The sequence below is a fragment of the Thamnophis sirtalis genome, unplaced genomic scaffold, assembly GCF_051295495.1.
Source record: "Thamnophis sirtalis isolate CommonGarterSnake01/CBP01778 unplaced genomic scaffold, rThaSir2_p1.2 scaffold_3, whole genome shotgun sequence".
In the NCBI taxonomy this organism is placed as follows: Eukaryota; Metazoa; Chordata; class Lepidosauria; order Squamata; family Natricidae; genus Thamnophis; species Thamnophis sirtalis.
The window spans coordinates 158,718,483-158,740,132 of NW_028261383.1; the positions used below are offsets into that span (position 1 = coordinate 158,718,483).

General features: G+C 44.1%; 1 protein-coding gene across 6 annotated transcripts in view; it reads left to right on the forward strand.

Moving 5' to 3' along the window:
- Positions 1–21,650, forward strand: part of B4GALNT1 (beta-1,4-N-acetyl-galactosaminyltransferase 1) — a 63,315-nt gene that overhangs the window by 37,718 nt on the left and 3,947 nt on the right. For all 6 annotated transcript variants that reach the window (XM_087710577.1, XM_087710578.1, XM_087710575.1 and 3 more), the window contains 6 exons: positions 5,509–5,615; positions 5,767–5,804; positions 7,055–7,235; positions 16,613–16,720; positions 18,761–18,951; positions 20,431–20,571. In XM_087710577.1, the coding sequence (XP_087566703.1) occupies positions 5,509–5,615; positions 5,767–5,804; positions 7,055–7,235; positions 16,613–16,720; positions 18,761–18,951; positions 20,431–20,571 (766 nt within the window). The remainder of the gene's footprint in view (positions 1–5,508; positions 5,616–5,766; positions 5,805–7,054; positions 7,236–16,612; positions 16,721–18,760; positions 18,952–20,430; positions 20,572–21,650) is intronic.

Genomic DNA, 21,650 nt, shown 5'->3' on the forward strand with positions numbered 1-21,650 from the left:
GTGCTACCAACGTCGTCCACTGCTTTTGTTTTTCAAATGTATGGTCTTCTCGCTTCTAATCTAGTTTCTCAGCAGTGCCATTAACCACAATACAAACTCTTTGCTTGCATTTTAATTAGATTCTCTTTATCTAGTTTAATTAGATTCTCTTTATCTAGTCCGCAACTTGGGAGTCCTCCTGGATCCACAGCTGAGTTTTGATCACCATCTATCAGCTGTGACCAGGGGGGCATTTGCCCAGGTTCGCCTGGTGCGCCAGTTGCGGCCCTACCTGAATCGGGAGGCTCTCACGACAGTCACTCGAGCCCTTGTGATCTCTAAGCTGGAATACTGCAATGTGCTCTACATGGGGCTGCCCTTGAAGAGCACCCGGAGACTTCAGCTAGTACAGAACGCGGCCGCGCGAGTGATTGTGGGCACACCTCGGTTCGCCCACATAACACCTATCCTCCGCGAGCTGCGCTGGCTGCCTGTAGATCTCCGGGTGCAATTCAAGGTCTTACTTACCACCCATAAAGCGCTCCATGGTAGTGGATCTGACTATCTGAGAGACCGCCTCCTGCCAATAACCTCCCTGCGTCCCATCAGATCGCATAGAGCGGGCCTCCTCCGTATTCCATCCGCCAGTCAGTGCCGACTGGCGACCACCCAGAGGAGAGCCTTCTCAGTTGCTGCTCCGACGCTATGGAACAATCTCCCCGTGGAGATTCGTACCCTGACCACAGTCCAGGCCTTCCGCACAGCCCTCAAGATCTGGCTAGCCCGTCAGGCCTGGGGATAAATTTTCTTGCCCCTCCCGAATGCTGAGTGAATGTTGTGTTTTAGTACCTTTTAGTTATTTCACATTTTTTTTTCTGTATTTTGTCTTTCACTCCCCTTCCCTTACTATTGTAAGCCGCCCTGAGTCCCCTCAGGGAAAAGGGCGGCCTATAAATGCTAACAAAATAAATAAATAAAATAAAATAAATTTTAAGACTTGCATGGAGAACAGATCATATGTTAGTCATACATATGCAGAAAATTCAGAAGGGTGCAGAAATGTTTAAGCATCTTTGTACATGAATTGCAACAACAGAATAAGCAGCTTACTGTGCACCAGCTAAAACTAAATAACATCTTCTCTGTCAGTTTTAAATGTATAAGTTACTGTTCTAAATCTGTCAGCCTGATAATTATTATTGGCAGGCAGATAATACAAGCCTGAGTCTTTCCAGGTAAAGCAAAACTTATAGGGTGGAAACTCTGTTGCTTGTAGAATTATCTGACAGAACAAAGATCAGAAGTTAATCATTGAAAAATTCACATCAAGTATCTTTAAGAGTGCCCCTGCCTGGCATATTCAGTATGGATTGTAACAGAACTCTGATTATGTTCAGCAATGGTAGGAAGACATGCGTTCAGTGGATCTGAAGGATACCATCTGGAGAAGATGACACTGCACTGCCAAGTAATTCCCTTGCTTTTTTAAATAACTGTCTCAAGAGGCAAATAACACAACTATGAAACTAATCCGGAAATTGCCCATGTGAGCAAATCTATTTTTGGAGCATGCTTCTTGGAAGCTAGAAAAAATGTGGGATAGACAGCACCAGCACTGGATATGTTTGTAACTCAAATCATACTCCACGTATCATCGTCAATGGAACTACATCCACCTGGGGGGAAGTAAGCAGTGACATACCCCAAGATTACGTTTTAGGCCCAATGCTGTTCAATATCTTCATAATTAATCTAGACAAGGAAATAGAAAGGGAACTCATCAGATTTGCAGATGACACTAAGCTGGCAAGAATAACCAACACCAGAAGACAAGCATAAGATCCAAAAAGATCTTGACAGACTTGTACAACAGGCTCTACCTAACAAAATGAAATTCAACGAAGATAAAAGTAAGGTTTTACACTTTAAGAAAGAAAAACCAACTCTATAGATACAGACTAGTGAAGCATGGCTTAACGCTAGTAACTGTGAGAGGGATCTTGGAGTCCTAGTGGACAATCACTTAAATATGAGCCATCAGTATGCGGTGGCAGCCAAAAAAAACCAATGCAATCCTGGGTTGCATTAATAGAGAGAGAGAATCAAGATCACATGAAGTTCTAGTATTGCTTTACAAAGCCTTAATATGACCACACTTGGAATACTGCATCCAGTTTTGGTCACCACAATACAAAAAAGATATTGAGACTCTGAAAAGAATGTAGAGAAGAGCAACAGGAATGTTTAGGGGACTGGAGGCTAAACCATTGCATCAACGATTACAGGAATTGGGTATGTCTAGTCTAATGAAAAGAAGGACTAGGGGAGACATGATAGCAGTTTTCCAATATTTGAGGGGCTCCTAAAAAGAGGAGGGGGTCAAAATATTTCCCAAAATATCAAGACAAGAAACAATGAATCAAAACTAACCAAGGAGAGAGGCAACCTAGAACTAAGGAGAAAATTCCTAATGGTGAGACCAATCAACCAATGGAATAGGGCAGGTTGTATTCAGAAGTTGTGGGTGCTCCATCGCTGGAGGCTTTCAAAAAGAGAGTGGACAACCATAGGATCCTTCAAGGTCCCTTCCAACTCTATTATTCTGTGTTCTAAGTTACTTATTTGTAGAAAATCATTATTTCCTGCTGCTTGCTCTTAGACCTTTTGGATTGGAAATGGCAGAGTTGAGACTTCAACTCTGACTGAACATGTTGACAAAAACTTTTCTGTGTCCTGAAAGTTGATATTAAGTCTTCATTTGTCTTCCCCTTCTCTTCTTTTGTCTGTCCCAAACTCTTTTAAAATTAATTACACTAAAACTCTTCTATTGCCCTTCCATTGCTTAAGAAGACTCAATAAGTGCTGAAATAGAAAAGGTTTCATTTTAGTGTGTGGCCAGGAAAGAGTCAATGATACGAGAGTTAGGTGAGGGGGAAAAAATCTTTGCTACCTCCATTAGTTGCTCTAAGCATGTAGTTGTTTTGCTGGATGATTGATCCAGGACTGGATTTAGCTGATTCCTTTATATCCCATCAAATCATCACTGATGATATCAATGTCTTAAATAATTGATGGAATATTTGCTGGGAGCTAAATCATACTGACATTTAGCCTGTGCCCAATTGCAGTGGGAAGGAAAACGCATTCACTTTTTTCCCCTTGTAAAACCTATGTACATTGGCCACATTTTCTTAGAAAAAATAAGGGAGAAATGTGAAAAGGGACAAATCTGAAAGATGTTCACAAGGATAAAAAAATTGTTAAGTTGGTTTTACAAAGAGAACTTTTAAGAGCAAAACTTTACAAAAACATACATTCTTTTTTAAAAAATTATTCTGTTCAATTGTGTTCGGTTCTCTGAAACTTTTTGGATCGGTCCCTGTAGTTCTTGTGGTAAAGTTTTTCGGAAGTGATTTGTCATTGCCTCCTTAGCTTTGAAAGAAAGTTTCCAGTCTAAGGTCAGTCATCCAGCTGGCTTTGTGCCCAAGGCAGAACTAGAACTCACCATCTCCCGGTTTCTAGTTTGTTGCCTTAACACTAAATTGACTGTTCTAATGAAAATATCTAAAATCAAATGATATAGGTAATGCTCCACCTACAATCATTTGTGTAGATACCGTTCAAAGTTATAACAGCACTGAAAAAAGTTACATATGATAGTTTCTCATACTTAACAACCATTGCACCATCCCTGTGGTGATGTGACTAAAATTCAGATGCTTCACACTGGCATTATCTATGATGGTTGCAGTGCCCTGGGGTCATGGGCTCACCTTTTGCGACCTTCTAACAAGCAAAGTCAATGGCGAAACCAGGTTCACTTAATAAGTGTGTTACTAACTTAACAATTAGTGATTCACTTAACAGCTGCAACAAGAAAGGTCATAAAGTGGGACAAAACTCACTTAACAACTGTCTTGTTTAGCAATGGGGATTTTGGCTCAATGATCCGATCATGTGAACATTTATTTTAGAAAGAATATATGAAAGTGTCCATCTTTTTCATGTGAATGCGAGAGACTGCATTAAATGATAACAGTTTGCATGATAAAAAGTCAAATGTCCAAACTAAGAGCAAATATGAATTTTTGAAAAATAATATGAAAGACTGCTTTCTGAAATAAAGGACTGTCATTTATAATAAAGGATGTACAGGGCGGGGCATAACCTTTTCCTAGGGGGTCACAGCAACACTTGTAATAACAACACAAATAATTCATACACCATTCGAAAGCCCATCAAAAACTGAGTTTATTGACACGATTTAATAGTCAGTATGACCACCATTAGCCCTTCGAACAGCATTCAAACGAGGTGGATAAGAACACAACAAATCTTCAAACAGTTCCGTTCGATTTTCCAGATTTTCCAGAGGGCGGGGCATAACCTTTTCCTAGGGGGTCACAGCAAGATCGACAGCAGTTTACAACTTCCGCGACACCTCATTTTAAAGCCCATAAAAAACTGAATTGAATGAGCTATTAAATGTTAAATTTGTTTCGGTTGAAACTTTGAGAATGAATTTGGAAACTGTGTTGAAAAATCTGGAAAATCGAACGGAACTGTTTGAAGATTTGTTGTGTTCTTATCCACCTCGTTTGAATGCTGTTCGAAGGGCTAATGGTGGTCATACTGACTATTAAATCGTGTCAATAAACTCAGTTTTTGATGGGCTTTCGAATGGTGTATGAATTATTTGTGTTGTTATTACAAGTGTTGCTGTGACCCCCTAGGAAAAGGTTATGCCCCGCCCTGTAGTTATAGGACACAAAATTGTTATGTGCCATTCTGTAGTTGTTGACACACTTCAGTTAAGCTAACTATAAAGGTGGAAAGGAAGCTGCATGATGAGAAAGCATGGGAAATATATACAAGACATTCATTCATCATTCATTCATTCATTGGCTCTATATGGCTGACCATCTCACAACAAAGACTCTGGGCAGCAGCCTGCAAAGTTAAAACAAACATCCAAAGTTACAAATAACTATCCCAATATACAGGGAAACAGTATCATTTGATAAGCTAAAAGTCTGGTGGATTGTTAGTCTCCCTGAGTATCGGGTACTTTAAAAAAAATGATTATGTTCATTTGTGCCTTCTAGCCATGGGAAGTCAGAAGCATTTCTCAATTAAATTGTATTTCAAGTACGCGAAGTTCCAAAAAAGCTGCAATGTAATGTTCGATCTTCCCAGTAATAGGAAACGTAAATCCCAGTGAGCAGCATGAGGTTTAAGTTTTGAATAAGGAACTTGCTAGACTTGTTCTTGGAGGCCTGAAGTTCTAAAACATGAACCTATTGCAATTAATAGATTTCCCCCCTTGTGAACAGGCTTAGATATTAGTCACTGAAGACCGGAACAGCAGAGGAAAGTATTAAGCAACTATGTTTTAAAGTAACCATGGCAAGATGCTTGGCATGCATAGCTATCATTCCTCGGGAGTTATTTGTGCTTGTTAATGTTTGCTGATTAGTACATGAAAGCCAGATGTTGGCACCTCAAACTGCCTTCCTTTATCTTCTTCAGGTCTCGGTCTCCACTTGACCAGCTGATCATTGTCCAAGCCAACTCACCACTAGAATTTCCAGTTCAAGGTGTAGAAGTTCGCCCCCTCCAGACCATTCTTATTCCAGGCAAGCCTTTTATTTTCTCTGCATGTCAAAAAAAAGCAAAGAGAGATTGGGGGGTGGGGGATTTATCTTTTACCATGAAAGAATGTGTGATGAATATAATGGCAGGTGGAATGGCAAAAGCATCTCACCTCCCTGTGTTTCTTTCCCATAGGCTTGAGCTTACAAGCAGCTGAAAGAACATTATACTGGGTAAGATAGCAATAGCAACAGCACTTAGACTTCTGCACTGTTTCACAGTGCTTTACAGCCCTCTCTATGTGGTTTACAGAATCAGCCTATTGCCACCAACAACTTGGGTCCTCATTTGGAAGGGTGAAAGGCTGAGTCAACCTTGAGCCGGTCAGAATCGGACTGCTGGCAGTCGGCAGAATTAGCCTGCAATACTGCATTCTAACCGCTGCATTACCATGGCTCAGTGCAGGGGTGGGTTTCTCGCCCCGTTCCAACCGGATTGGTTGGAACGAGGCCGGCGGCGTCCTCACGCACGCACGTGGCGTCCTCGCGCATGCACACGGCACGCGCATGCGTACTAGCGTCTGCGCGATGCTCCAGCTGCTCCTGGAGGATCGCGCAGGTGTTCTGCGCATGCGTGGAAAGCGCAGAATTCATAAAAACCGGGTAAGGAGCGGGCGCGGGTGTGCGGGCGGGCGCGGGCACGGGGGGGGGGGCTTCGCCGTTCCCGGAAGTTACTTACTTCCGGGTTCGGCGACCAACCGGATCGCAGGGACCGGTGCGAACCGGTCGAAACCCACCCCTGGCTCAGTGGTGCTTGATGCATAGCAATTGGAGGGCAGGGTTAGGGTGTGGGTCTCTCACCGTGCTGCCACTTTATTCATTGTGGCTGGCATTCATGAACGTTGAAATGAAGGTTACTCTTTGAGAGCTATCCCTTTGGCCTGCACTTTGAATGTTTCCCCCTTTAAAACAGGCCTGTTTTTAGAAGGAAATTTCCTTGGAAAGAAATTTTGATGGCAACCAAAAGAGCTGTCAATGATTAATTAATTTCACGTGTGGCTGTGCTTCCATTGCCATGGAAATAGGCAGTGCTGGGGTGCTCCGCTTAGATGCCAGCATAATCTGGATAGATTTCTGAAGTGTAGGGTTGACGTAAGATGTCTAAGAAAAAGAATGTATTGAAAAGTGTGTATGTTGCTTGTTTACTGAAAGTATACAAAGGGGCGGCAATGGGAGGCTCTGCCCACCCGCCTGGAGGCTACTGCGCATGTGCAAAAGCATTGCGAGCGCGCACAAGCAAACCGGAATGGAAACCCACCACTGGGTATAGGGGTTTTTGGTGGAGAGGGTTAAAAGGAACAGAGCATCTCAATATGTGTGTAGACTCGAAAGAGGGGAAAAAATACCGAGGACATGATTTTTAATCAGACTTCTCCTGACCCTTACATTCTCTTTTTTCCCCTGGTTATTTGTCCTTATCGCAGGTCAACCTGACAGCAACAATGGGTACTTTTGATGTGGCTGCGGAGGTAGAAGGCGTCAAAGTGGAAGGGGAAGGACGTATGCACCTCTCCTTGACTGGATCCCAGCTGGACAATCTAAACCGGCAAATGCAGTTTGTCACCTACACCAACACCCTCTTCCATCCTAATACAGCAGATATAGGTGGGTACGGGGGCAATCATTACCACTGCAAATATCAGTAGTCCAACAATGAACCATGAGGCAAACCACTGGAGGGGAACTGTAATAGCAATAGCATTTAGACTTACCGTATTTTTTTTGGAGTATAAGATGCTCCGGAGTATAAGATGCACCTAGATTTTGGGGAGGAAAACAAGGGAAAAATATCTGCCTCTGCCTCCCAGCAATTTGCCTCTTTGCAACAAACAATACAGACAATATACACTGTTTGTAGTGTCATACTTCAGACTCTACTTGTACAGATGCTGTTAAAATGTGCTTTCTGGAAGTATAGTTATTCTCTGCTATTTAAAAGAATAGCACTTTTTAAAACAATAGCACCGGGCCTCTTCAGATCAAGCATTTATTTTAAAAAGCTGCTTCATTTTGTTACGTTGTCTAGAACAATAATAACGTAGTCTTTAAAAAAATAAGTCTAATAATTTGAACATTCTATAGGCATTTATAGTTGCTGACTTACCTCCTTGCAGCAAACAGCCTAATTAGCACAAGAAAAAAAAATCTGCCTCCAAGCAATTTTCCATGTGAAGCAAACAGCAAGTTTCACTTTCAATTTCTCCCGATCATCAGCTGTTAGAGGCTGCAGGGATTGCTATAGCTTAATGAAGCCTTTGCAAGACCCTGTTTGCTGCAAAGAGGTAAATTGCTGGGAGCAGAGGCCAAAGGGTGGGGGCTGGTGGGTGGGTGGGGCTTCATTCGATGTATAAGATGCACCCAAATTTTCACCCTCTTTTAGGGGGGAAATGGTGCGCCTTATACTCCAAAAAAATATGGTATATACTGCTTCACAGTGCTTTACAGCCCTCTCTAACAGTTTACAGAGTCTGCATATTGCCCCCAACAATCGGGATCCTCATTTTACCGATCTTGGAAGGATGGAAGGCTGAGTCAACCTTGGGTTGCTCAGGATCTGCACTGCTGGCAGTCAGCAGTCAACTGAATTAGCCTGCAGTACTGCGTTCTAACCACAGCGCCACCACAGATCATGAACATCACTGTGACAAATGAAGGCAAATTGAAAGAAGTTGCTGAAGGTGGGGAGAGAAACCAACACTTTGAGGCATGCCAATTCTTCCAATGTTCCCGCCTCAGATGTATCCATTGTCAGTCCTTCACTTAAGGAGCCCCCATCTTAATATACATAATACCGGGACTATTGTGGTAAAGGTAGAATCTTCTTTGAAGTAAACTTCACTAGATGGACAGATCTATGTTGTTTTCTGGGCAAAAATATGACTGCTATAATATTATTTCTAGGCAATTATATGGTTTCCTGTGCCTTTCTTCCTAGATGTTGTTTTAACTTTACCGATGGATTCTACCAATTTGAGGGTGAAAGAAAAAATGTGAACTATCCGCCATCCAACATTCAAATCTTGCTCTGCTGATGAATAATTTTTGCTCTAGCGGTTAAGGCACCAATCTAGAAATCAGGAAACCATGAGTTCTAGTTCCGCCTTGGAGATGAAAGCCAGCTTGGTGATTTGGGCTACTCAGTCCAACCCACTTCACAGAGTTGTTGTTGTGGGGAAAATAGGAGGTGTGTGTGTGTGTTTGCTACCTAGAGTTAAGTGTTGTCACTCAGCAGCAGTCTTCTGTGAGTCTTTTCGGGATGCAAGTTTAACAATGCAGCTGGGGCTCGTTAGGGGCATCTTCTGAGGATAAAAGGACGGATGGTGCCATGTCCTGGTTGCAGGAGTCAACGTTCATTCGTTCGTTCAGGATTCATCGGTCATGGTTTGTGAGAGACACTTGGAGAAGTGAATTGCTTTGCAAGAGTTGTTGTTTGGTATTCTGTTATCTCGTCAGAGACTTTATTTATGTTATTTTTGGGCTTGCAGCCAGTCTGAGCCGAGAACTGATAAAGAGAGTTCCTTTTAAGTTTGTCTGCCTGTTGTCTGTTAACGAGCGAGGAAGGGGGGACAGAACAGTTAAGTATAAAAATAATAAAATAATAATGATACAATAAAAATAATCTAGGCAAAGGTATAGTTTTTCCTGTCTAGTCATGTCACACTCTAGGTCACAGTGCTCATCTTTGTTTCTTAGTTGGGGCAGCCAGTGTTGCCTGAAGACCTGCCTGTGGTCATGTGGCCATCATGACTATATACTGAGGGGCATGGAACGCTGTTACTGTCCCACCAAAGGGGTACCTCTTTATCTACTTGCGTCTGCATGATTTGGAACTGCTAGATTAGCAGGAGCTGGGGCAAGAACATGAGTTCACCCTATTGGGCAGAACTCGGGCTGGAACTCGGCTGTCAGCTCTGCAGCTGATAAGCACAGCTTTTTTAACCACTGGGGCCTCATGCCTCCCCAAAATAATCGAGTGAGAGAAGGGGGAGGTGAGGAGAGACAGATAGACAGAGAGAGAATGCTGACAGAGAGACAGACAGAGCTTAGGAAATCTTTGGCCTTCATCTGAATTCTATTGCAATTTGAACAGTTCCTGTTGTGCTCTTCATTACAATCTCAATACCGCAGCAACATGATGAAATGAAAGTGTTGTTGATGGGAGTTGATTGAGGTGGAGGGCCTTTCCAATCCCACATAGCTAATCAACTTCCTCTTAAATTGGAAAGTAGAACGTGGGTTTTGGCGATGTAGAGGGCTGTTATCTGCTTTCTGAAACTTGCAGCTTCTTAGAATTTTGTTCAAGCTTTTCAAAGAAATAGTATATTCAAGGGCTGGGTGAAATACGAAGTAAAGAAAGAAATTCCAGGAAGATGACTTAGAAGTATACATTAATCCTGATGCTGTAATTCTCGTCTTATAACCATTTTTTTTTTACTGAAGTTACAATGACACTGGAAAAAGTGACTTTTGACCAGTTTTCACACTTTCAACTGTGATGTGATTAAAATTCAGGCGCTTGGCAACTGACATGTATGTATAACAGCTGCTCTGTCCTGGGGCCATGTGATCACCATTTGTGGTCTTCCCAGCCAGCTTCTGACAAGCAAAGTCAGTGTGGAAAGCCATATTCACTTAACAACTGCATGATTCACATAATGACTGCAGTGGATTGCTTAACAACTGTGACAAGAAAGGGTGTAAAATGGGGCAAAACTCACTTAACAACCTAGCAATGGAAATTTGGGGTCCAATCTTGGTCTTAAATTGAGGATTACTTGTAATCTCACAAAGGGCAGGGAAATATACTTAGACTTCAGCAAGGCATTCAACAAAGTAGACCACAAACTACTTCTTGGTGAGCTAGAAAAGAATGGGATAGATAGCATCACCATCAGATGGATTTGTAATTGCCTGACAAACTACTCAATGAGTAGTCCTTAATGGTACTACATCTACATGGAGGGAAGTAAGCATTGGGGTACCATAGGTTCGTCTTAGGCCCAGAACTCTTCAATATCTTCATAAATGATTTAGATGAGGGAATAGAAGGGGATGATACTAAGCTGGCAGGAATAACCAACACCTTAGATGATAGGCTCAAAATCCAGATGGATCTTGACAGATTTGAACACTGGGCCCTATCTAACAAAATGAAATTCAATGTGGAGAAAAGTAAAGCCTTTGGCAAGAAAAACCAAAAGGACACATATAGACTGGGTGAAACCAAGCTTCATAGCGGTAACTGTGAGAGGGATCTTGGGGTCTTAGTGGATAACCAATTAAATATGAGCCAACAGCATGTAGCAGCAGCCAAAAAAGCCAATGCAATCCTAAATTGCATTAACAGAGGGATACAATCAAGATCAAGTGAGGTATTATTACCATCCTAAAGCCTTAGTAAGACCACACCTAGAATACTGCATCCAATTTTGGTCATCACACCATAAAAAAGATATTGAGATTCTAGAAAGAGTGCAGAGAAGAGCAACCAAAATGATTAGGGAACTGGAGGCTATAAAACATACAACGAACCGTTGCAGGAACTGGGCATGGCTAGTCTAGTGAAGAGAAGGATCAGGGGAGGCATGATAGCAGTGTTCCAATATTTGAGGGGCTGCCACAGAGAGGGGGGGGTCAAGCTATTTTCCAAAGCACCTGAAGACCAGTCAAGGAATAATGGAAGGAAACTGAACAAGGAGAGATTCAACCTGGAAATGAGGAGAGATTTTCTGACAGTGAGAGCAATCAACCAATGGAACAGAAGTTGCCTTCAGAAGTTGTGGGGTACCGAGGTACACCCACAATCGCTCGCAAGGCTGCATTCTGGACAAGTTGAAGTCTCCGAATGCTCTTCAAGGGCTGCCCCATGTAGAGCGCATTGCAGTAGTCCAGTCTTGAGGTCACGAGGGCGTGAGTGACTGTTGCGAGTGCCTCCCGGTTCAGGTAGGGGCGCAACTGGTGCACCAGGCGAACCTGGGCAAATGCCCCCCTGGTCACAGCCGACAGGTGATGTTCTAAGGTCAGCTGTGGGTCCAGGAGGACTCCCAAGTTCCGCGCCCTTTCTGAGGGGCGTAAATTTTCACCCCCCAGCCTGAGTGATGGAATACTGGCCAAATTCTTGGGAGGGAAACACAACAGCCACTCGGTCTTGTCTGGATTGAGTACAAGCTTGTTAACTCCCATCCAGACCCTGACAGCCTCCAGGCACTGGCACATTGTGTCAACCGCTTCACTGCGTTGGCACGGGGCGGACAGATACAACTGAGTGTCGTCCGCATACTGCCATCTGTCAGAGGTGGTGTAGGGTCTCCTGCTTGGGCTGGGGGAGGGTTGGACTAGATGACCCTACAGAGTCCCTTCCAACTCTGTTAATCTGTTAAATAATAAATTGATTTATGTTTAGAACTGGACTGGATTTGACAGGATTTTTGTTTTTCTGAGCAAAGATGCAGATGTTCCCCCCCCCCCCCCCGGTGCTTTCCCAGTGCAAAAGAAAATTGCTATGTTAACTGAATATGTTTCCTTTTCCTTGGTAAAGCTTTTTGCCCAGGAGAATTCCCACTCTCTTGGATTTTTGGCATACCGGAGAAACAGTCCGCAGTTCTGCAGAATCAAGCTATTCTTCCCATCTCTTGGCAGGCGTTTTACTGAGAGGGGGAGGAGGATGTTAGGCTCAAGCTATTCTTCCTGTCTCTTGGCAGGCATTTTACTGAGAGGGGGGGAGGAGGATGTTAGGCCTCATGCTGCAAATTTCCTTCTGTTTTGTGGCCTGTAGCGGTTTTGAAAGGAGGCACTCTGCCGCCTAACGCCGGCCCTGTCCTTTGGCAAAGTCCTCACTGGAAGAACAGAAAGAATGTGCTGAGAAAGATCCTTTCAAACCCAGACATTGCCTCTCAGCAATCCTTCAGGATTTTATCCCCAGATCTCTCTTTCGCCTTGATCTTTCTAAGTCAAGTCACTATCTAGGAAAATAGAGAGCAGAGGGACTTGTGGTAGCGTATGACACAGCGATTTGTTTGAAAACCCTCACAGGACCCGCTCCTGCAGTAACAGGCCAATGGCCCATCTAGATCAGCTTATTCCACCATGGGACCAAAAGGTTCTCGCCACAGAAATAACAATTGCTACAGTAAGAGCTGCCTGTTTACTTCACGTTTTGGATATGAAACAGAGAAGGAAGTAACATGATTTAGAGCCATGATGACGAACCTATGGCACCCATGCCAGAAATGGCACGCAGAGCCCAGAAGCTGCTCTTCTGGTTTCTGGTGCACGTGTCCTTGCGAGTGCTGGAGCACCAGAAAATGGCCCAAAAAACTGTCAAAACCAGCCAAAAAAACCAGACCGTTTTTCAGGCTGGTTTTTAGGCCATTTCTGGGCCTTTTGGGGGGCTGTTTTTTGGGCCAGTTTCCAGGCTGGTTTTTGGGGCTGGAAAATGGCCCGAAAAACAGCCAAAAAACAGCTGTGCACTGCCCAGCTGGTCTTCAGGGTTCCCGCGCATGCAGATGCACGCACATTCACGTGTGTTCCGATTTGGGCACTCGGTGCCGAAAGGGCTCACCATCATTGATCTAGAACCTTGGTGGCGCTGTGGTTAGAGTGCAATACTGCAGGCTAATTCTGCTTCCTGCCAGCTGCCTGCAGTTAGGCAGTTCAAATCTCACCAGGCTCAAGGTTGACTCAGCCTTCCATCCTTCCGAGGTGGGTAAAATGAGGGCCCAGATTGTTGGGGGCAATAGGCTGACGCTGTAAACCACTTAGACAGGGTTGTAAAGCACTGTGAAGCGGCATGTAAGTCTAAGTGCTGTAGCTATTGATCGGAGAATGGCACCTGGGCTTTGTGACTAATGGTCACCAATACCCTAATCCCCTTTTCTAATTCTCTTATACAGGTAGTCCTTACAACAATTCGCTTACTGACCGTTAGAAGTTACAACGGCACTGAAAAACGTTCTTATGACCATTTTTTCACTCTTACAACCATTTCAGCATCTCCATGGTCACATGATTTACATTTGGATGCTTGACAACTGATTCACATTTATGACAGTTGCAGTGTCCCAGGGTCATGCGATCACCTTCTGCAACCTTCTGACAAGCAGAGTCCATGGGGAAATCAGATTCACTTAACATCTGCATTACAAATTTAACAACTGCAGTGATTCACTTAATAAGAAATGTCCTAAAATGGGGCAAGACTAGGAGTGGGATTCTACTGGTTTGCTGAGTGTGTGCCTTGTGCACTCTGCGCACGCTTGCGTAGTTTGCAGAGAAATAACCTTCCGCATTGCTGCTGGGGAGGAAAACAGCTGAAGCATGGCAATCCACTCTGCTGTGCCTATCAGCTGAGCTTCGGAAAAGGTAACATAGGTGAGTATAGCGCAGGGGTGGGTCGGCGGGCCCTGCTGAAGGTCGGAGCAAACTGGTTCGCTCCCAGCTGATAATTGGAGCTACCGGTTCGCCTGAACCGGTTAGAATCGGTAGAATCCCACCCCTGGGCAAGACTCACTTAACAAATTTCTCACTTAACAACATAAATGTGGCTCAATTGTGTTCATAAACTGAGGACTAACCAGAAAAGCCATCAAAGCTAGTAGATATCATTACATCTTGAGGCAGCAAAGCTATAAGTGTCTAGGAGAACACCTTAAGTTGATCTGAAGTTTCCCATCTCTTAACTTTGCTAAGTTGTAACCTCACAAGAGTTTTAAAAATGCCCTACATAATGCATAATGTTATGCAAGGTTAGCACTCTCTATATATATGTATTTAATGTCACTTATTGGGTTCAAATCCCAGTAAGGGTATGGCTAGCTGATGAGAGCTAAATAGCTTGAAATAGATCTATATTAGTTTCCCTTTATTTATTTATCAGCACAAATACAACATGTGTGTATGTATGTGTGTGTGTGTGTGTGTGTGTGTGTATGTATGTATATATATAGTGTCACAACCCCTGGTATGCCCAAATATGGGAGGAAGCTCACTGCTTCCATTCTCTGTCGGCTCATCATCACCATCCAGACAGAAACCCAATATTTTTACTGTTGCCTTTGTTACATTTGTGTTGTATTTGTGCTGATAAATAAATAAAGGGAGATTAGTATAGATCTATTTCAAGCTATTTAGTTCTCATCAGCTAGCCATACCCTTACTGGGATTCGAACCTGGGCTGTATTACATATTAGAAAAAATAAATAAATTTAAAAAAATATTGGGTTTCTGTCTGGATAGTCTCTTGTGACGAGCCGATAGACAGAGAATGGAAGCAGTGAGCTTCCTCCCATATTTGGGCATACCAGGGGTTATGACACTAATTATATACATATTTCCCTGGCTCAGCTGATAAAGGAGGAGAGCCTGTGGCTTAGTGGTTAACACATCTGCCTAATATGTAATACAGCCCAGGTTCGAATCCCAGTAAGGGTATGGCTAGCTGATGAGAGCTAAATAGCTTGAAATAGATCTATACTAGTCTCCATTTATTTATTTATCAGCACAAATACAACACAAATATATATATACACACACGGGTGTGTGTGTGCGTGCGTGCGCATGTGCACATGCGTTCATGCATGGTGTTTGTGTGTGTGTGTATATATATATATATACAATATATATATATACACACACATACATACACACACACATATACATACATACATACATACATACATACATAATATATCTAACAAACACACACAAACATTATATACATTATATACATGTTTGTGTAAGGTTAATACATTATATATTATATATATAGTTAGCTACCTGTACACACACAGACACTATACATTATATACATGTTTGTACAATGTTGAGCCAGGATTTAAAACTATATAGCTAGTCCTCAATGTACGATCCCAATTGAGCCCAAAGTTTCTGTTGCTAAGTGAGAAATGTGTCAAGTGAGTCTTTGCCCCATTTTACAACTTTTCTTGCCACCTTTCTTAAGTGAATCACTGCAGTTCTTAAATTAGTAACACGGTTCTTAAGTGAATCTGGTTTCCCCATTGACTTTGCTTGTCAGAAGGTCGGATCACACGACCCCGGGACACTGCAACCATCATAAATGTGAGTCAGTAGGCAAGCATCCAAATTTTGATCAGTTGACTACGGGGATGCTGCAACGGTTGTAAGGGTAAAAAATGGAGATAAGTAACTTTTTTCAGTGCCGTTCAGTGCCGACTGAAGTATCAGTCACTAAGCAAACTGTTGTAAGTCGAGGACTACCTGTAGTTTATTGCCTTAGTGGATGATTCACATGAAAACCTAAGCTGTGGTGTATAGAGTTTGAGTTTGCTAAACTCAAACTAAGCCAACCACAATTGCCCTGAGGACATCTAAACAAGTAAGAATTATTAGTTCCCAAGCTTAGGAGTATTTTCAGTATTGCTATCTTCCTCTTCATGCAACTCAGCCTGTTGTCCTCCAGATATGCTAACCTGTCATTTCAACATAAGAGATGTTGGGCATGGAAGTCCAACATATCTAAAGGGCACCAGGGTAGGAAAATCACATCCAAGACTAGTATTTGGTCTCCTCCTTTGACCTGGGTACTTGAGAGACCGCCTGCTGCCAATTACCTCCCAAAGACCCATTAGATCGCACAGGGCCGGCCTCCTCCGGGTTCCATCCACCAGTCAATGCCATCTGGCTACGACCCGCGGGAGGGCCTTCTCTGTTGCAGCTCCGGCCCTTTGGAACGAACTCCCCATGGAGATTCGGACCCTCACCTCTCTCCCTGCTTTCCGAAAAGCCGTTAAAACCTGGCTGTGTCGGCAGGCCTGGGGTTGATGAGCTCCCTTCCCCTCTCGACAGGTGTGGTTGTTGGTCATTTTAATATGTTTATTTTGCACTTGTATGTTTCCCCTTCCTGTTTAAGTTGTTCGCCGCCCTGAGTCCCTTTTAGGGAATAGGGCGGCATATAAATAAAATAAAACTTAAACTTAAACTTAAACTCCTCCTCTGTTTTCCAGTGCAGCTTTCTACGGATGAGCATCATGCATCTTTCAGCATTCGCATCCGACATTTACCTACACCCAGGCTCCACTATCCAGGATCATCCAGGGGAGGAACTAGTGAAGGTGAGCTCATCCAATGGATAGCAGTAGTGGTCCACGATTTCCAGGTGGAAAATATTCCCTGCTGGATCTCAACTGAGAATTTGGGAAACGTGAAATTAAATGGTGTTCTTGAGTATGTGCCAGTGGAATCAAGTATGCACCTCCCTTTCCAAGTCTGCTTTCTCCAGGGTTATGCTGTAGTCTTTTAAAACAGTCCAAAAGAGAAACCAGAAAAATGAAAGGTCGTTTGTGCCCTCCGAGATTGGTTGTTTTCTTGCACGTCTCATTACCCGAATTAGGTAACATCACTGTTAGCACTGCTTATGTTACCTAGTTTGGTAATGAAACATCTGCCAAAAAAAACCCCTATACAACCAAGCTCAGAGAGCACCAAGGACCCCCTCATTTCAACCCTGAACTACAAATATTCTCCTTTATTGAAATCAGAAAAGTGCCCAGGGAGGCTTTCCTCTACCCATTGCCCAGTGGTGGGTTTCAAAAAAATTTCGAAGCTACTCTGTGGATGCTACCTTTGTGGGAGTGGCTTGCCGGCCATGTGACCTGGTGGGAGTGGCTTGCCGGCCATGTGTTCTCTCTCTCCCTCCTTCCTTTTGTCTCTCTGTCCCTTTTTTCTTTTTTTCTTTCATTTCTCTCTCACTTTTTCTTTTTTTTATTTCTTTCTTCCTTTCTTTCTCTTTCTCGTTCTCTCTCTGTGTGAGTCTGTGTGTGTGTATAGCTCTTTGCCTCTCCCTCCCTCCCTCCCTCCCTCTGTGTCTCTCTATGTCAGTGGTGGGTTTCAAAAATTTTTGGAACCTCTTCTGTAGGTGTGGCCTGCTTTCCGGGTCCACTGGTGGAACCTCTTCTAACTGGTTCGGTAGATTTGACGAACCGGTTCTACCGAACAGGTGGGAACTGGTAGGAACCCACCTCTGCCATTGCCACTCCAGGCACTCATTTGTAGGCACTTATTAGCAAACTGAGTATAGTAAGGGATATTGTGTTTAGGATGAGACTTTTCCAAAGTATTTCTTGCTCTTTATCACCCAGCCTAAACACTGCACCAGAGGAAGATTGTGGTACCCTGCTCTGCTGTTGGTGGAACAATCTTTCCAGGAGCTAAGAGGTTTTTGGAGTGTCCTTGCTGTTGTTGTTATTCATCACTAAATAAATTGCTTGAACTTGGTTAATTTGTTATTTACGCATTTACATACTGTATTTTTTGGAGTATAAGATGCACCTTCCCCCCCCAAAAAAGAGGGTGAAAATCTGGGTGCGTCTTATGCACTCAATATAGCATTTTTGGCCTACCAAAACCCCACCCCCTTTTCAAAAATGGATGTGCAGAGGGTTTGGGAAGCCTGCAAAGTACTCCTGGGGGATGGGGAGGGCAAAAACAAGCAAAAAAATGGGCTGGTTTTACTCATTTTCCCTCCCCCCCCCACCCCCAGGAGCACTCTATGAGCCTCACTAAGCTTTGCATGCCTTTTTTTTTGCAAAAAATGGCCCATTTGTTTGCTTATTTTTGCCCCCACCTCCAGAAGCACTCTACAAGCCTTTCAAAGTTCTGCATACCTTTTTTTTTTTTGCAAAAAAGGCCCATTTTTTGCTTGTTTTTGGCTCCCTCCCCTCAGCCCCCAGAGGCACTTTACAAGCCTTCCAAAGCTCTGCATGTCCTTTTCTTAGTTTGCAAAAAATGAGGCGTGCAGAGGCCTGCAAAATACAAAAACCGTTTTTAAAAAAAATACTTCAAAATCATGGTGCGTCTTATACTCCGGTGTGTCTCATAGGCTGAAAAATATGGTATTTATTTATTAGCTGATTCTGGTGCTACTCCAGTCAGAACTTTCTAAGCAGCTTATGATCTGCCTGTTATCAGAAAGGTGGAATTATGAAAAGCGTAAGGAACAGCAAAATTAACTGGGAAGGGGCAGTCCATCGTTCTTTTAGTCTGAAAAATAAACATGGTGAAGAGTGCAATTTTTGTTCAGTTCTTAGACATCCTGCCAAATCCTCCTTCAGCCGAATCCTCTTGCTAATTTTCCTGTTTGTTCTCTTCCCCAGGAACCTACAACATCAGCGCCCTGGTCACCATAGCTACCAAAACCTTCTTACGCTATGACAAACTGCGAGTGTTGATTGACAGCATCCGCAAGTTCTACCCCACTGTGACCATCATCATTGCAGATGATAGCCAGGATATCGAACACGTGCAGGGACCCCACATTGAGCAGTATATCATGCCTTTTGGCAAGGTGGGAGATGTTCTAGGGCAGGGGTGTCAAACTCAAGGCCCGGGGGCTGGATTTGGCTCATGGGATGCTCAGATCTGGCCCGTGGGGCCGCCCTGGAAACAGCGAAGGACCGTCCCGCAGTGCCTCTGCTAGTGATAATGGAGCTTGGTACGGCTGCGAACAGCCCTCCCTAGCTCCGTTTTTCCTGGCAAAGGGTTGCAGGAGGCCATCGCAGCCAGAATGGAGTTTGGGAGCCCGTTTTCGCTGACAGAGCCTTTAGGCCACCAGAGGCGCCCCTGACACAAATGATATCGAGCTGGCCACGCCCAGCCTGCCCCCCCCCCCCGAGGTCAAACACAATCCTGATGTGCCCCTCAATGAAATCGACTTTGACACCACTAGGGGAGTCCTCAGGCCTAGCCTAGGCCAGGTTCTTAAGGGCACTGCAAGTTTGGGAAGGATTTCGTCCCAGAGGTTTGGTGAGTAAGGAAAGGGCTTAAGGAACCTCTGCTAAAAGGAGCTCCCTCCATTGTCCTCTTATGCTGGGAAACATTTCTGTAATTTGAAATTTGTTACCATGGATTGAACAGGAATTTCCCCCAGCAACTTACTGGTGATCAAAGTTAGATTGACTAAGGAGCTGAATTTCCCACCCACCTTTTTCAATATCGATTCATGCATATTTCTACTCATCCAAAAGCCGTTCACTGAGTTGATTTCTCAGGAGAAAGCATGGAAAATTTGACAATCACGTAGCTGAAGAGATCCAGACCCCTGAGTCTAGGATAAAAGTTGCCTTGCATTTGTAGGATAAAAATCAAGGCTGAACTGGTTAAGGCCATATTATGGAGTCCTTGGTGCTCTCTGAGCTTGGTTGTTTTTTTTGTTTTCTGACATTACCCAATATCTTCGTTGCTAGAAGGGGATGGGATTCATATTGAACCAGGGTGAAAGAAAAGTGACAGGTAGGAATCTCATGTGGGTTGCAGGAGTAAATTTGGAGCTCCATAGAAGATTACTTAGTTATTCAGTTGAACGATGCAAAGTTGAAATGGATGGTACTGATCAGAGTTTTGAAAAGGTTGACAGACAAAACTCGGGATTATAAAGTCATTGTTAAGGCATAGGTGACAAGTTTGAGGTACAAAATTGTCAGTGTTTTGGAGCCAAACAAGTTATTTGGCAAAAGGATGATGAGCAATGCTCATAAATAGCTTTTTCTATCCATTTCTGCACAATCAAAAAAAATTAATTACATCTTCTATATTGATGTTAAAGATAAAAGAAAGGGAAGATACAGAGTATTTTCGATCATGGTTTGTTTTACAAATGGTTGGATGACAGAGGTGGACATCAGGAGTTAGAAAAGTATTATTACATAAGCAAATTGACCCAGACAATATACTGTTCACCAAGCATTTGTTTATGTAAATTGAAAATGTATAAATAAACTGATAAGACTTTGCAATCTTCTTTTTCCTCTCTACCTTCACTTTCTAGGGCTGGTTTGCTGGTAGGAATCTTGCCATCTCGCAGGTGACCACCAAATATGTTTTGTGGGTGGATGACGACTTCATTTTCACAACCCGCACCAAAGTGGAAAAGCTTGTAGATGTGCTTGAGAAAACTTCCCTAGATTTGGTGAGTTCCTGCCCCATGGCTGCATTTATTTCACCATGCTGGCTGGGAGTTAAAGATTTCATAGTTGGTATAGAAATGTGGAGGCAGACTTAGTCCGTGGCTGTGATTTGAACATCTTTGTACCCCATAATATGAAGGGAATCAATTTATAAAGGGACTAAAAAGAGAGGTTCATTCCCTTCTTAAATTTGCAAAAGTGTATCAAACAATGGTTATTTTTGGATGTAGCGTTGCTTAAATCTCCAGTTCTTGATTGTAGCTTAATTTGTTCAGATATTAATTGATTTAAATAAATCAATATTTCACTAAACATGTTATAGCCACAGTGACGTGCGGTGAGGTTGATACCTGGTGAGGCTCGGCGGGGGGGGGGATTTGCATCGCGGGAGCAACCAAGCGCCCGGGTCTGCAGCAAAGGCGCTTGGTGGCTCCCGCGATGCAAAGTGCCCCATTGCCCCCCCGCTGTCCCGGCCTGCGTCCGCTGCTTCTCCAAGCTCCGCCGCTGGAAGTCCCAGATCGCCTCTGGGGGAAGGCTGAGTGAAAAACGGAGCGAAGCTTCTCTGCGGCCTCCAGGTGTTGCCCAGAGGCTCTTGCAGGAGCACGTGTCAGCGGCCGGCGGCCTGGAGCGGCCCCGGCTGTGAGACAGACAAGGGAGCACTTAAAGTAGCCGCTGCCGCTTCCGCCACCACCACCCTGCCGGGCAAAGGAGGGGTGGTGGCGGCGGCGGCAGCGGCTGCTTTAAGTGCTCCCTTGTCTCACAACCGGGGCCGCTCCAGGCCGCCGGCCGCTGATACGTGCTCCTGCAAGAGCCTCTGGGCAGCGCCGGGAGGCCGCAGAGAAGCTTCGCTCCGCTTCTCACCCAGCCTTCCCCCAGAGGCGATCCGGGACTTCCAGCGGCGGAGCCTGGAGAAGCAGGCCGGGGCAGCGGGCGGCAGCATCGGGGATGGTGGGGCACTTACTTTGCATTGCGGGAGCCGCCAAGCGCCCAGATCTGCAGCAAAGAGGCAGGCAGCCTCCTCCTCGCCCACTCCTCTCTCCTCTGAAGCACACCCCGCCCAACGTAAGCGTGCTCAAGAAGA